General features: G+C 35.2%; 1 protein-coding gene across 3 annotated transcripts in view; it reads left to right on the top strand.

Moving 5' to 3' along the window:
- The window catches only part of LOC131437285 (uncharacterized), a 402936-nt gene extending 388880 nt beyond the window's left edge, over positions 1-14056 (top strand). For all 3 annotated transcript variants that reach the window (XM_058606533.1, XM_058606531.1, XM_058606532.1), the window contains one exon: positions 9784-14056. In XM_058606533.1, coding sequence (XP_058462516.1) covers positions 9784-13410 — 3627 coding nt within the window. In that variant the 3' untranslated portion in view covers positions 13411-14056. The remainder of the gene's footprint in view (positions 1-9783) is intronic.
- The last annotated feature ends 3275 nt before the right edge of the window (positions 14057-17331 follow it).

The following is a 17331-nucleotide window of genomic DNA, read 5'->3' as shown; positions in this document are numbered from 1 at the left end:
AATGGAAAATTAAACCAAATACAGCAAAAACGCATTTTTTTTAAAAATAACTATTGGAATATGAGTTAAAATTAAATTATTAAGATTTAAATTTTAAATTGAATTCTCATTTATATGAGACATCATTCTCAACAAGATATTTTTTTCAAAAAGTTTACTGATAGAATAAAGTAAGCTAATTGGTCGATAACTTGATGGTTCTGCTGGGTTTATATCAGGTTTGAGGATAGGAATTACTTTAGCGTTTTGCCATCTTTTCCAAACACTTGTTGAAAATTTTAACCAGGAGTCTCAAGGCAACATCGGGAAGATTTTTAATAAGAATATTAAAAATTCCATCATTACCAGGAGCCTTCATGTTTTAAAGTTTCATAATGATTGACTTAATTTCATCAAAATTCGTCTTAATCATGTCATCTTGTAATAACACTTGAGCTGAAATATGATCATATTTCAGTGAGACTTCATTTTCAATAGGACTCACAACGTTCAATTAAAATTGTGTACACTCTCGAACTGCTGAGCAAGTTTTTGAGCTTTTTCGCCATTTGTAAGAAGTATTTGATTTCCTTCCTTGAGAGCAGGAATTTGTTTCTGAGGTTTCTTAAGAACCTTAGAAAGTTTCCAGAAAGGTTTAGGTTTAATTTGTTCAAATTCTTTAGCGAAATTTTTTTTTATAGCGTTTATTTAAACCCGGTTTTAACCATGCAAGGTCGTTCGCCGGGTGGTATCGAAAAAAGGGGATATATACATTGGACTTTTACAAGCATGTTTTAATGTAGCATTAAGTGCACATGATTGCTGACTTTGCCTTTGTTGAGTGTTGATCTTCGATTAGTAGTGATCCCAAGTAACAATTCGAATGCCTTATGGTTTTGATTATAATTTATAGGAGTTTTGTAATTGATTTTTCAATCACTACCTGTTTTATGCCAACTATAATAAGTGTCTCTTTTAACCAGTAATATCATAGTTTTCAAAGCTTCTATAAAACCCTTTACCTGAACTAAAAATAAAACAATTTGCACTAGAATAAAACCATGCAAACACTCTTAATATTGCTTTCAAACATTTTCTTTAAAACATTATTGCCAGTTAAATTCTTTCATAAATCTAGTTTTGTGTGTGTGCGTGTTCATTCTATGACGATTTCACTCAGTGTAAATTTGAGGGTTCTAAAGTACATTTATGACACATTAGTTGTAGGCTATTTGATTTATTGCTTCTTAGGTTAAGTGTAATTTGCATTAAACGGAATTTCATGGCCGCCATTATGATGTTCTATACCGTAGCATTTATTGACATCAAATAAACTTCGAAATGCAAAAACGAGGAAATATGTTGGACTTTCATGATTCATTTTCAGATCGTATGCACAAGTTTTATCGCCACAGAATAGTTTTATACAAAAATGACGATGAATCACAAAAAATAATTTTCATAAATCATGAAGACTTTCGCAAAAACCGTATTTATTTCAAGGCGATTAGATATAATTCTTATTTTTATCCTTACATTCACGATAAAAATAAAAGCGCATAAAATTTTTACGTTCGGAAAAGGTCTCAAACTCGTAATTAAAATATAATATATTCTTACTGATTGCATTCAAAGTAGACATGACACACATAGTCAAGAAAAATATCATCGAAACGACAGTTTATTCATAGCGGAATTCATTCCATCCAAAGAAATTTAATGTTGATCGTAAAGCTGGTTTCAAAATTTTCTTGAATTTGGAGTTTTAAAGCAGGTTTATGCTGATTCTTCATTTTGATTTATAAACCTTATGAAGAATGGTCCACTTTGCAGGAACATGCTCTTATAGAGGTTTTCAGTAGGTTTTCGTGGAGTTTAAAGTTTTATTGCAAGATTTATTATATAGCATTGAAGACAGCTACAAGTATTTAATAATATTAAAAATGTTACTTGGGATGGCTCGACGGTTTTGCGCATTGGGACCGCGGGAAGAACAACCCCAGGGGAGTCCCCCGGCGGTTGGTCCGCGCTGGCGTTTATTGAAACTTTGTCATTTTTCTCTCCTGGTGGTTGATGGTGGATGATGGATGCCCGTGTTGTTGTTCTATGTGGGCTGGCATTTTCGTTGTGGGTGGTGATAGTTTGCTGTTTCTGCGCATGGGGCCGCGGGAAAACAACCCCGGGGGAAGCCCCCGGCGGTTGGCCCGCGCTTGCGTTGCTCTCCTTTTACTGACTTTTCTAGTTCGGACAAAATGCATTATAATTTATCGAATAGCTGTGCATCTTTCAGGAAATTTATTAACACTTGTTCTCGAACCGGATCGTTACTTAGTGTTTCCCTTAGGACGTTGACATGTTGTAGAAGGTCCTCGGTCCTCCGTATTCCGGACAGTTGATGAGAATGTGTTCTACCGTGAGTCGGGTTTTACAGGTCAGGCATTCTGGTGGTGGCACATTCGTGCAGATATGCTGGTGGGTGACTCGGGTATGTCCGGTTCTTAGACGGGAGAGAGCACGTTGTTCCCAACGGTTTTCTCTGTCGCTCCATTTCGTGAGAACTCCTTAGATTTTATGCAGGTTTCCGTGTGTTCTCCTCCATTAGGTAATGAAACTGTACCGAGCCTGTTCGTTTATAATGCTTATCAGGTCAGAACCAGGTATTTCCTTTGTTATTTTACGTCTGGTTTGGGTTCCGATTGCTGCTAGTCGATCTGCTTTTGCGTTGCCGGTAATGCCGAAGTGCCCAGGCACCCAGCATAGTGTAACGTTTTCCTCGATATTTTCCTGGATGTATTGTATGAAGGGGTGTTTTGCTTTGCCAGCCTTTATGGCTGTGAGTGCGGCTAGTGAGTCGGTGAAGATGACTGTCTGGTAATGTAATGATTCAAATTATCAATTGCTGTGTCGATGTCCGCAGAATTTTCTAAAATAGTTTCATGATCCACATGATTTTCAATGTGAGATCTGTAAACCAATCAATTAGCACTATAATAGTTGAATATAAAACTAATTGGATTAATTATAGTTTGCTTCGAAAGTCTGAATGTTACAGGAAGATGATCTGAGTCAAAGTCAGCATGTGTAATCGGTTCACTACAAATGTGACTTTGATCCGTTAGAACCAGATCAATTGTAGACTGGGTTTTCACGGAAGAGAAACAAGTAGGATTACTAGGATGAAGAACTGTGAAGTAACCAGCTGAGAGTTGATTATGAAGTATTTTACCATTACTGTTATTTTGCCTACAATTCCACTGGACATGCTTAGCATTTAAGTCACCTATTACGAAAAATTCCGGTCGATATCTTGTGAAATTTTGCAAATCGCCTTCAAAGAAATTTAATTGTTCGCCGATGCATTGGAATGGCAAATATGCTCCAGCGATGAAATAAATTCCATGAATGGTTTCAACTTCGATTCCCAAGCTTTAAATAACTTTAGTATTGAAAGAAGGTAAAATTCAATGTTTATTTTGCCGTTGGACAAAAATGGCAACTCCACCACCCATTCCAGTAAACCTGTCAAATCGAAGAACCACATAATGTGGATTACTTTTCAATTTGACATTTGGTTTAAGAAAAGTTTCTGTCACAATGGCAATATGAATTTTGTGAACTTTGAGAAAATTATAAAATTAATCTTCACTCGATTTCAAAGATCGAGCATTCCAAATTAAAATATTCAAATAATTATTTGATAATTAGAGTTTTTCTACACCCCAAGGTTTCTGTTTGATTTTATCGTAAATACGACTTACTTTACTATGCCCAAGTAACATTTTTAATATTATTAAATACTTGTAGCTGTCTTCAATGCTACATAATAAATCTTGCAATAAAACTTTGAACTCCACGAAAACCTACTGAAAACCTCTATAAGAGCATGTTCCTGCAAAGTGGACCATTCTTCATAAGGCTTATAAATCAAAATGAAGAATCAGCATAAACCTGCTTTAAAACTCCAAATTCAAGAAAATTTTGAAACCAGCTTTACGATCAACATTAAATTTCTTTGGATGGAATGAATTCCGCTATGAATAAACTGTCGTTTTGATGATATTTTTCTTGACTATGTGCGTCATGTCTACTTTGAATGCAATCAGTAAAAATATATTATATTTTAATTACGAGTTTGAGACCTTTTCCGAACGTAAAAACTTTATGCGCTTTTATTTTTATCTTGAATGTAAGGATAAAAATAAGAATTATAACTAATCGCCTTGAAATAAATGCGGTTTTTGCGAAAGTCTCCATGATTTATGAAAATTATTTTTTGTGATTCATCGTCATTTTTGTATAAAACTATTCTGTGGCGATAAAACTTGTGCATACGATCTGAAAATGAATCATGAAAGTCCAACATATTTTCTCGTTTTTGCATTTCGAAGTTTATTTGATGTCAATAAATGCTACGGTATCAGAACATCATAATGGCGGCCATGAAATTCCTTTTAATGCAAATTACACTTAACCTAAGAAGCAATAAATCAAATAGCCTACAACTAATGTGTCATAAATGTACTTTAGAACCCTCAAATTTACACTGAGTGAAATTGTCATAGAATGAACACGCACACACAAAACTAGATTTATGAAAGAATTTAACTGGCAATAATGTTTTAAAGAAAATGTATGAAGGCAATATTAAGAGTGTTTGCATGGTTTTATTCTAGTGCAAATTGTTTTATTTTTATTTTATTTTTAGTGCAGGTAAAGGGTTTTATAGAAGCTTTGAAAACTATGATATTACTGGTTAAAAGAGACACTTATTATAGTTGGCATAAAACAGGTAGTGATTGAAAAATCAATTACAAAACTCCTATAAATTATAATCAAAACCATAAGGCATTCGAATTGTTACTTGGGTGGGGCGCCTTTTCAAAATTAGCCATATGGAAGAATGGGCAGAACTTAATCGTGAATATCTCGACTTGTATTAATGGCAGCAACATAATTCTTTCACTAACAGATCGGCTGAAAAGTTCGTATCGTTTCTATGAGAGGGCGCCACTAGAATTAAATCCATACCATTTTCAGTTAGTACCAACCTTCAAAAGATACGTGTATAAATTAGACAGCTGTCTGATTATTAGTTTGTGAGATATTGCATTTTGAGTGAAGCTACTTTTGTTATTGTGAAAAAAAAAGTGGAAAAAACCTGTTTTAATCCACCTAGTGGTGTAATGATACCTTTCTCATATCAATCATACTATCATATATAATACTGTGGTATTCTTCAAAATAATTCTCTGCGATTCTTGAAAGAATAACCGAAATCGGTTTGTTTGACCGCCTACTGATAAAAACTATCAATCGGAAAAGATTTGAGGTCGATTTAGAAATTTTTTCAAGGTTTTTCCCCATTTTCAGTGATGGTATACAATTTTTAACACCTTTGCCCTATATATTCGGATCCGAAAGTCGGTTCCGCATGAAATTCAGGGATTATGCATGGAACCACAGGACCTTTCATTGGAATCTAAGTTTGTGAAAATCGGTCGCGCCATCTATGAGAAAAGTTAGAACACATATTTTCTTTTTTGCACATTTTACCCCATAACTCCCGAACCGGAAGTCGGATCCAAACAATATTCAGGAATTTTTTATGGGACCTCAAGATCTTTCATTTGAACCTAAGTTTGTGAAAATCGGTTCAGCCATCTCTGGAAAAAGTTAGTGCACTTATTTTCACAATTTTTCGCACATTTTACCCCATAATTCCGGAACCGGAAGTCGGATCCAAATAATATTCAGGAATTTTGTATGGGACCATAAGATCTTTCATTTGAATCTAAGTTTGTGGAAATCGGTTGCGCCATCTATGAGAAAAGTTAGAACACATATTTTCTTTTTTTTGCACAGTTTACCCCATAACTCCCGAATCAGAAGTCGGATCCAAATAATATTCAGGAATTTTGTATGGGACCTTAAGATCTTTTATTTGAATCTATGTTTGTGAAAATCGGTTCAGCCATCTCTGAGAAAAGTTAGTGCACTTATTTTCACAATTTTTTGCACATTTTACCCCATAATTCCGGAACCGGAAGTCGGATCCTAATAATATTCAGGAATTTTGTATGGGACCACAAGACCTTTCATTTGAATCTAAGTTTGCGAAAATCGGTTCAGCCATCTCCGAGAAAAGTTAGTGCAAAAAACGTTACATACACACATACACACACACACACACACAGACATTTTTCGTACTCGACGAACTGAGTCGAATTGTATATGACACTCTGATTGCATAACCTTTCTATATGGGAAAGGCAAAATGGAATTTCGTGTGTTGATGAAACACTACTTTTTGATGAAAAAAAGTGCCGCCGATATCAAAAAATGGCTTGATGAGTGTTATACAGACTCTGCACCGGGCGAAGCAACAATTCGTAAGTGGTTTGCAAGAAGACGATGAACGCAGTGGACGTCCAAAAGAGGCTGTTACCGATGAAAACGTGAAAAAAATCCACAAAATGATTTTCAATGATCGTAAAGTGAAGTTGATCGAGATAGCTGACACCCTAAAGATATCAAAGGAACGTGTTGGACATATTATTCACGAATATTTGGATATGAGAAAGCTTTGTGCAAAATGGGTGCCGCGTGAGCTCACAATCACAATGTCACAAGTCGATGAAAACCATGCTGAAATTGAACGAATTGGGCTTCGAATTGCTCCCTCATCCACCGTATTCTCCAGATTTGGTCCCAATGACTTTTTCCTGTTCTCAGACCTCAAGAGAATGCTCGCTGGTAAATAATTTAGAAGCTATTTTTTACCTGGAGCTTTTAGTGGAATGTATTCAACAGTTTCACTTTTTCTGTACAATTTAATTCCACTATTTCACTGTCACGTTATTACACTTTCACAAAGTCACTCTACTTTAATGAAGCATAACAAACGTTACAATACAGATACGCGTATTTCGGAATGTTACTTACATCCTTCTTCAGTGTATCGGTTTTATAAGTTTGTAAAACAAACTTGTTACTTACATCCTTCTTCAGTGTATCGGTTTTATAAGTTTGTAAAACAAACTTATAAAACCGATACACTGAAGAAGGATGTAAGTAACATTCCGAAATACGCGTATCTGTATTGTAACGTTTGTTATGCTTCATTAAAGTAGAGTGACTTTGTGAAAGTTTAATAACGTGACAGTGAAATAGTGGAATTAAATTGTACAGAAAAAGTGAAACTGTTGAATTTAGAAGCAATGAAGAGGTAATCGCTGAAAATGAGGCCTATTTTGAGGCAAAGGACAAATCGTACTACAAAAATGGTATCGAAAAGTTGGAAGATCGCTATAATCGCTGTATCGCCTCTGATGGCAATTATGTTGAATAATAAAAACGAATTTTGGCAAAAAAATGTGTGTTTCTATTAAACGATACGAACTTTTCAGCCGAACTGTTATTTTATCAAAAATATAATCAGGAATTTAGGATAATATTTTGAACAGTGTGAGCTAACCACAAACAACTCAAAAATTAGGTTTTCTAAAACTTTGAAAACAACACGGAAAAATCTTTACTTTTGCTTAGTTTTTCCGCGCAAGGACGACGATTTTGAGGTAATAAGCCATCCTCAACTGAACGTTATAAAAGGGGAACTGTGGTCGAAAATCGATCATTTCTTCTTGTGCATTGGATGGAAGCAGACGTTGGGGCGAGAATACGCATTCAAACAGCGGCATCGGAGAGCACACCTTCTGCGTGGTTAAAATTTAATTAAAATGAGAACTACGACCTGAGCGTGGATTAAACCTCAAACGCTCAGGTCGTAGTTCTCATTTGCCTTCCGGTCGTCAAGCCGAGAAGACGCGTTAAACCAGTTTCGCATCATTTCACACTGCGAGCAAATGTGTCTGTTTGTACGCAAAGCTAGTTGGAGAGAAAGAAAACAAGAAACGAAAAGCGGACAACATTATATAAAATCAGCCGTTCTAATGGCTCTAAATGTTATCTAAAGAACTATTAAGATTACTTCTTTGCAAGTCGAAGGTGAAAATCATCAGTTTAGTGAAAATTCAAAATAATTTGATTTGCTTCGTGCACTTTTCGCTGTGCGAAAATCGTTCGAGAAAAATGTTCCGAATTGTGCTAAATATCGTAGAGAATTCCACAATTTGGTCCTTCTAAAAGGCAGAAGTGAATCCTGTACAGCATCTTGATAGTTTCTTTCAATGAAATATGCAAATCCGAAATGAGATAATCGACATCAAAAATCGTTTAAAATTTTAGTAGTGAAAAGGGGAAAAGTTTCGCAATTCACACAATCGATCAACTTTCAATTCGAATTCGAAGGTGTAAAGAAATCGTGTCAGTTTTATTCGTATTTACGACATCCAGTTATGTCTCTGACATTACACACCCGTACTGTTTTTTAATAATTTTGAATTTTTGGTGGTTATTTAAATTAAAAAGTACGATTTTTCACGACAAAATCGACCATTTTGTGGCTGTAAAACCTCCCCATAGTAACATACAACGAAAAAGAAAACGCTGGGGTATGGGTTTTTATTTGTAGAAAGTGTGTGCAAAATTGTATAAAAATTGGTGCAGTAGTTTTTGAAGGACGATGGACATTATTATATAGGACTTTCAAAACCTGCTTTCGAGAAAAACGCGTTTAAAGTTTATTGTCTATAAAATCGAACGAAACAATTTATTACTCAAGGGAGCACGTAGGCTCTAACGTAGGAATATTTTTTCTTTTGTATTTCGTTATAATGAAACATTTCGAGAATGTTTTGTCAAGTTTTTAAGTCATACGAAGCAGAAATCTAGGGCCTGTGTGCGCAGCTCTTATTTCTTTGTAGTATGAGATCGGCAAAGATAAAGGCCCATAACTTACTAAGTTTTGTTCCGATAGACTTCAAAATTTCACAGAATATACTTGAAATGTTTTACTATTAGAATATATGAAGAAAAAATAAAAAATGATTTTTCAAAAGTGGTAGACCCTACCCGCCCCTTAAAGGGAAACTGGCGCTGCGAAAGGTTTGCGCTTTCATTGCCACGACCTAAGCGTTTAAGGTTTTGTACCACGTAAAAGGTCTGCTCTCAAAGAACAACCTGAGCGTTTCTCGCTTTATACTTAATTTGTTCTTACTGATGTTGGTGAGAGAACCTCACCTCGACTTCCAGTACCGTCTGAAGCACTAGAAAAAATGAACGATTTTCAATCAAAGTTTACCTTTTATACTCGTCCAGTAGATAATCGGAACTGATATGTGCTTGACTACCTCAAATCCGTTGTCCGGGTGCGAAAAAGGCAAGGAAGCGTGATGCATTTTCCTCATTATTTCCAAAAGTTTTAGAAAAAATTGTTTTTCAGCTATGTATGGTTATCTCACACTGTTGAAAATTTAATCAAAAACTCCTGATCATATTTCCGATAGCTTGTAGAAAAAAATATGTTATTGGGTTAGGTACATCAAGAGATAATTGCGATAAAGTACTGCCCATTCTTGTACAAGGTAAATTTTGAAAAGTCGCCCCATAGTAAAGTAAGTCATATTCACGACAAAACTGTGATTTTACTAGAGCGCGGGGGCGGGAGATCAATTATGAAAGTCGTTCAATAATTCTTTAGGGAGGGTTTCAAAATTTGTGACTAATTCTGACATAGGATAGGGGGGTTGAGTTTATAAAAAATTTTAGTGACGTAATTTGTGCATGACACCTGAAGTCCAATTCTTTTATTTGTTGTTTTTCTGAGATAAATTACAAGCGAACTTAACTTGTAAAGCACTAATCTGAAATAGCGATATACAATTAATAATAAACATATCTTTTCAGGTTTTTCACATCTGCGATGAAGGCAAAAAGATATCGTTCCTGTGTCCTAATGGTACCATTTTCCGTCAACTGGATCTTATATGTGATTGGTGGTTTAAAGTTGATTGTGCTGCCGCGCCCAACTACTACGCAGAAAGTTCAGAAATGCTTACTCAAGCACAACGAGCTAGAACCCAGAGTAAACATCCTATCCAGCAACCCATTACATCACCAGATCAACTTTCACTAAATGTACAACGCAAACACGCGTTTCTCAATAATCAATTGCTGTCCAATTTAAACGAGCTTGCGTTCAATCGACGAATGGACGCAGTTGTCGACCAATCGGATGAAAATATTGACTTTGAGGACATTTTATTGAAAAGAAACCACGCTCAACATGAAAATTCAAAACATGTCATAGAACACTCACAAAAATCTAAACCTTCAAATAAAACAGTGCCATTTGTTCATACCGAGAAGAAAATAAATGGATACTACTACTATCCATCAACAGAGCAAAAAATTGTCAGTCTGAATCACAAATCCGACACTTATGTCTCAAACCGATCATCGAAATTTATAAATGAAAACGAAAGGGAATCATCCCGAAATTCAAAAATTATAGATAATAATGAAAGTAAACAGAATGCCCCTCCAAATTCCTTTGCATTTGAATCTAAACCTTTTATAACAAGATTAACTGAAATGCCGTTAACTACAACTACAACTAGACTACAAACTATAAAATCAACAACTTCTTCCTCTACTAGCCGTGGAAGTACAACATATAAAACTAGTACATTAAATCAAAAATCTGAATATAAGCCAGAAATTAATAATGAATTTAGAAATATTAAATTAACGCGCCACTTTCCTCCAGAATGGTCCAATTTCTCAGCTTATTCAACGGCAAGGAAACCAAGCACGAATGCAAAAAGTAAACCATTTTACACCCCCACTATTCCTACGGTAACAAGCAAGGTTATCACCGAAAATGTCACCCCAGGTGTACAAACTTCCCCTTCTATCTCACAGGCAGTAAAACATGCTATGAAAATGATGAACACATTACACGAATTGAAGATATCAGAAGTTGTGCTAGAAAACCGGCCAGGAATAGAAGTGCCACCTTCATCTGGGCCAAATGCTCTGCACTCACTAGCGCTATATTTTGCTAATGATTCTGAAAGAAATACATCAACCAAAAATTTTCTAAGTGAAAAGCTTGGAGCAGATGATTATTTTCATTCTAATAGTCCTACTTTGCTCAGCAAAAAAACTATTGATAAATATCAACAACTATTTGATGCAAAAAATCCTAATCCGATTACAGAATCTACAAAGTTTGCAACATGTAATGAGCAACAATCTGGTAACGACCTCGAAGGACAATTTTCAAGACACCCTATATTTAGCTCTACTGGGTCACCTCAAATTCGAGAATTAGCACAAGTTTTTACCCATGCTTTATCTGCATACCTACAGGATCCTGAATCATTTCGGCATATTTTGACAGAAATAAGACCAAAAGAACCAACTTACTTTAAATTATCAAGTCAAAGGGACTATGAAATTCACAAAAATAAAGATATATCGACAAATGAAACACCATATATATCATCGCGTCAACAAATAACTCTAGCTCCTCAAGATATAATAACAGAAAATTCAGAAGCTCTTGATTTTTCTGATATAACATCACCAAGTACTGTAAAAAGGGAAACCACAAATAGTAATTTTGAGGTCACAACAGAAATGTTATCTTCTACGACCCACATACAACCTACTGATTTATATAACGAGATAAAATCATTCCGTAAAGCTCAAGATTCCAATTTAATTTTAGACGTTTCTTTCGCGCAAAAGGAGCGTCGGTCTAAACAATTGAAACTAGCTAATCCAAAAACCAGGAATGAGCTGGCTGACGAAGTAAACGAAGAATTTGGAACTTTAAAACCACCCGCATTCAAGGTAGTAGAAAGTGTTGAAGATTTGGATGGCAGACATAAAAATATTAGTTATTTTTCAACAAATGGAAGACTTCAATCAAATCGAACTCACAGTTTCCATGAGTTGAATGTCAAATCAGCGAATAGTACTCAGACCATGGATACATACCAGAAAACACTCTCTAATAACCAGCCCATAGCAATTCGGTGGGGGGGGAAATTGTCTGCTAGTACAAATCCAATGAATTCTACTCCCACAGTTTACCTCGAATTACACACACCTCATAAAAAAAAATTAAATTATCAATCCAGTATCGCGTTCTTACCCCCAGTACAAGAAGATCGTTTAGAAGATGACAAGCAATTACAAGAATCTCAGAGCCGGTCCTCCGTCATAAACCGGCACAATGTAGAATTAGGTAAACGTGTCAAAACTATCTACAGTTTTCTAAGCCTGGACGATTCATTGCTGCAAAACCCACGAGATCCCTCGAAAAGTCACGAAATTCGAACTACAACGCCAGGTTCAGATATCACCAAAGTACATTACATAACAGAACTTTCTACACATGGAAAAGATAGTGCTGTTACTACTATTATACCTGATATTATGAGAGTTTCTATACCAGATACAGGTAAAATAGCCCCGGATTCTAAAACAACGCTTTCGTATACTGTGTTCTTGGACCCACTAACTATAAATGATGGTCTTATGGATGCTGAAGAGGAAGCTAAAACGACTACGCTGAATGCACACACTTATCTTCCAAGAAATGATAAGAAAACAACTAGTACACTAATGGTATCAACTATACCAACTAACATTGACCTACATTTTTCAACCATTCCCATATTGTCTAAAAAAAAGCATAGAATTATTGAGGAAGAATCCAATGAAAATGAACTAATGGAAACGATGAAAAGAAAAGCTAACAGGATGTTTGGAGATTTAACTGATTTCGAAGCAATCCACCTCATGAACGTAATGAAAACCGCAGACACCAACAAAACGGTTAGAAGACTTATTCTATTGCTTATTCAAACATGTGACGATGACTACAACAAAACTGTCGAAGAGTCTAGAAAATCCTTACTCAACGAACTTATAAAAATGGATAGTCAAGAAATTGACAGCAGTGAAGATCAAATTTTTCCTACCAGTAAGAAAGGAAGAAACGTAAATGAATCGACCTCAACAGCTGCAACACCAATTACACCCGTTCAAGACATGCAGCTTGAAAAATTATCGTTATATTTTAAAGACAAAGAAAATCTTGAGGCTTCGACTATTGATGATGCTAAATCCACTGCTTTAGATGGATTTTATGATGTGTCAACTAGAATAACTAATTTAAATTATACAAGTGACAATTCCGATTCAAGCACTCCGATAACAAACTTCAATACAGAACAATACACTACAACTAGCCTTCCAACAACAATTACCAATGAAGACAATACCACAACCGAACCATCAACTACAATCGCTTCATTGACCACAGATACAGTATTTACAACAATCAGGCATGCACAACCCGCCCGTGAAAATGTAAACATAAGTAACCGTGTACAGAAAAGTTTAGGAACATCGGTTGACTATGTACTAGAATCGAATAAATACACAACACATCATTCTGATACCAGAGCCTTAGAGTTACTAAGATCGTTGTATTCATTGGCTTCCAGATGGGGATAAGAAACAGACTAAAAAGCTTCTAAGCTTTCCGAATTACTGTTACAGAATCAAGTTCCACATCAAATGAATATTATAGTTTTTGCAATAAAAACCAATCTGTTCAGATCATAGATGTTCACTTAGTTTTCCAACATGCCCAGATTAAAACATTGTTGAATAGTTTGCGCTATCATTTTAATAAAACTGTATATAATACTCATTCTCAAAACCGTAACGAATGTAACTATTATGACAAAACTGAAATGAATGCTTGATTTTGTTTCATATATTTATGACTAGGTTTTGGTTTGAATTAACGATTCAGGTTTCAGTCACTTTTTTTTAATAGTTTTACATAATTTATAGTTAACTGTTGTGATGTTTCTATCTGAAATTCACGAAAATCACACCGATAGCAACAATATTTAGTTAGACGATCACTCTTCTTGCAACCCATTTGCGTTCAATCCATAAATTTTCCACTCATGTCCTAAAGACAATGACCATAAGGTTAAAACCATTGTACGAAATCGATTTTATTTCAGCTATAAGTGTAACGATGCCATTTCATATATATTCATATAATTAATAAACATACAATTGAATTGTATCTATGTAAAAAACAACAAAGAAACTGTTTACAAAATGTATAGTATTGAACAAACAATGATTTGATGATTAGTGATCCTTGGCAATGATGACGGTAAATTTTGCATTATCAGTGAAATTGATTATACGGTGAAGACGGTACGACCACTTTGTTGTAATGTATTGAAAGATGACTTTTTAGTCAAGTGTTGCTTTACAAAATATTTATTTTGCGTTAAAGGCCGACGTTTCGAAGGAATATCCCTTCATCGGGGTCGTCGTTTTGCCTTGAAGATAAAAGGATATTCCTTCGAAACGTCGGCCTTTAACGCAAAATAAATATTTTTTAAATCAACTTGACCAAAAAGCCATCTTTCAATAAATTACAACAAGTGGTCGTTCCAAATACAAATAATAATACCCCTAGGTCCTATACAAACGGATCGTATGCTCTTGTATGGACGTGCGGGTATGTTGGTTTAGTTACCTACAAATAAATTAAAAATTTCATAATATTCTTTCATTTTTAAGGAGGACTGCTATGAAAATGACGAATATAGAGAGAACCTTTTTGATAATAACATATATGTTAACAAGTATGTTTCGAATCAACTATTGGAATAAATCTATTTACCAATATGTACTTCCTTCATAGTTACTTTCGGAACAAGATTTCACATCCTGACTGATACGAGATGAATCAGCTGGAGCTTACAGTGACATTTTCCAAATAGATTGAGCAGCAACTCCATTGAACATCCCAAGAGCACTGTATACTAATACCGTGCAGACATTGTGAGCCGATTCTTTAATTTGTTGTAAGACATTTAATGGCGACAGAAAATGGTATTGCGTTAATCAGCATAGGATACGACAAATGTTTGATCTATAGTTTAGTTATTCAAAATGAAGATAGTTCTGAATAACGACGTATTGATTTTTCGATCGAATGTGGTTCGATCGAATCATACCCGAGTAAAGTCTAACATCAAAATTAGAACAAATTGATATTTGATTATGATAGCTACATCAGATTGAAATCCTAATATGATATCGACTCATCAAATTTTCAATTAATATCACATTGTGTTATCATTTTGTAGTTTAAAGGCAAAAGTTTTGTGAAACTCAGAGAATGAAAATATTAATATCAACAACTTAGTGAATCCATTGAAATTGAGCAAATTTCAAATGGCAGCACAAAAATACAAAATTAAGTTTCAATGGAAGAATTATTCCTTCAATCCTTTGTTATCTTTTACAAAAATGCTTTGACATCCTGCCGAGATCCTGCAGTTGACCGCAACCATAACCGCGATTTTTTTCGACATTTTTTTAACTTTTGCGCAAGTAATCTCTTTCTTTTTGACCACGAGAATATTGGTGTCAAACCACACGTCTGGGAGACATTAGATAAATTGGCGATCATCGGTACTACGTTCGTCTGAAGGCAGGTCAATCTGAATAGTGGTTTTGGCATGCCCATCTCGCTGATCGTCTGCCGTAGAAGGAGCTTATTTCTGAATTTGATATGAGGAATATATTTGAAGTCATCTATTTCCTTATAGATACGTTAAGTATCCGATCCTGTAACAATTTTTGCGTTCAGTTTAAAAAAAGTACGGGTGTGTAATGTCAGAGACATAACTGCATGTCGTGAATATGAATAAAACTGGCACGATTTCTTTACACTTTCGAATTCGAATTGGTAGTTGATCGATTGTGTGAATTGCGAAACTTTCGCCCTTTTCACTACAAAAATTTTCAACAATTTTTGACGTCGATTATCTCATTTCGGATTTGCATCTTACATTGAAAGAAACTATCAAGATGCTGTACAGGATTCATTTCTAACTTTAAAAGGACCAAATTGTGGAATTTTCTACGACATTAAGTACAGTTCGGAACGATTATCTCGAACGATTTTCGCACAGCGAAAAGTGCAAATTATTTTGGATTTTCACTAAACTGATGATTTCTACCTTCGATTTGCAAAGAAGTAATCTTATAGTTCTTTGGATAACATTTAGAGCCATTAGAAAGACTTATTTTATATAATGTTGTCCACTTTTCCATTCTTGTTTTCTTTCTCTTCAATGCAAAGCACCAGCAGCTGATGCAATCGTTCTTGCTTGAATTGAAACTAGCTTTGCGTACAAACCGAAACACATCCGCTCCCAGTGCCAAATGATGCGAAACTGGTTTCATGCGTCTTCTCGCCTTGATGACCGGAAGGCAAATGAGAACTACGACCTGAGCGTTTGGGGTTTTTAATCACGCAGAAGGTGCGCTTCTCTCCCCGACGTCTGCTTCCATCCAACACACAAGAAGAAATGATCGATTTTCGATCACGGTTCCCCTTCTAAACGCAGTCAGTTGAAGATATGTGCCTAACTACCTCAAAATCGTCGTCTTCCGCGTTGTTTTCAAAGTTGGAAAAAACTTAATATTTGAATTGTTTGTGGTTATCTCACACTGTTCAAAATATTATCCAAATTCCTGATCATATTTCTGATGAAATGGTGAAAGAATTATGTTGCTGCCTTTGATATAAGTCGATATACTCACGATTAAGTTCTGCCCATTCTTCCATATGGCTAATTTTGGAAAGGCACCCCATAGTAAAGTAAGTCGTATTCACGACAAAAAATGTTTCGATATTTGCGAAGTTCATTCCAAAGTTCTTAGACCATTATTTTCACTGCATCCAGAAATCGGGGACCTGGATGGCAAAAATAATCTACTCGCCAAACCCGTTCTGAAAATATCCATAATTTTATATCCAACAGTATGGTAAAATTCATTGTTTACGAAGTTCGAATGCTTAGAACTTCATATTCTCACTAACGCTAGATACTATGAGAAGTATTTTGTCAATCATCTAATAGCAGGGACGGTGAAAGAGGTGGGTACGGTGGGTAGTACTACCCAGCCGAAAATTTTAAAGGAGAGTAATTACCCACCTGAAATTCGGTTGGAAAACAAAAGTAATATCATTCACATTGACGAAAATAATTTTTTTCTGTCTTATTTCTATACTAAATTGAATCGTTCAAAAATTATTATGTCAAATTTAAAAAAACATTGGCTGTAGAATTGGAGAATACCTTGGAATAGTAGGACGTTTTCTCCGGTGTACAAAAATACCCACCTGGGCTTAACATGTTCCACCGGCCCTGTCTAATAGATCTTGGAACTTTAATACACTTTTCTAAAGAAACCGTCTAACTAAATCTTCATAATTTTGAGTCACAGGACTAATTCTGCATCAAATGATCGTAAATTATAAGTCTAGACAAGAACTGAAGAGATTCTGGTTCTATCTGTGGTCAGAAGCGAGATAATCGTTCATTG

Source organism: Malaya genurostris, chromosome 3 (genome assembly GCF_030247185.1).
Source record: "Malaya genurostris strain Urasoe2022 chromosome 3, Malgen_1.1, whole genome shotgun sequence".
NCBI lineage: Eukaryota > Metazoa > Arthropoda > Insecta > Diptera > Culicidae > Malaya > Malaya genurostris.
Note: the sequence above shows the minus strand (reverse complement) of the source record. Positions and strands in the feature narration are given on the sequence as shown.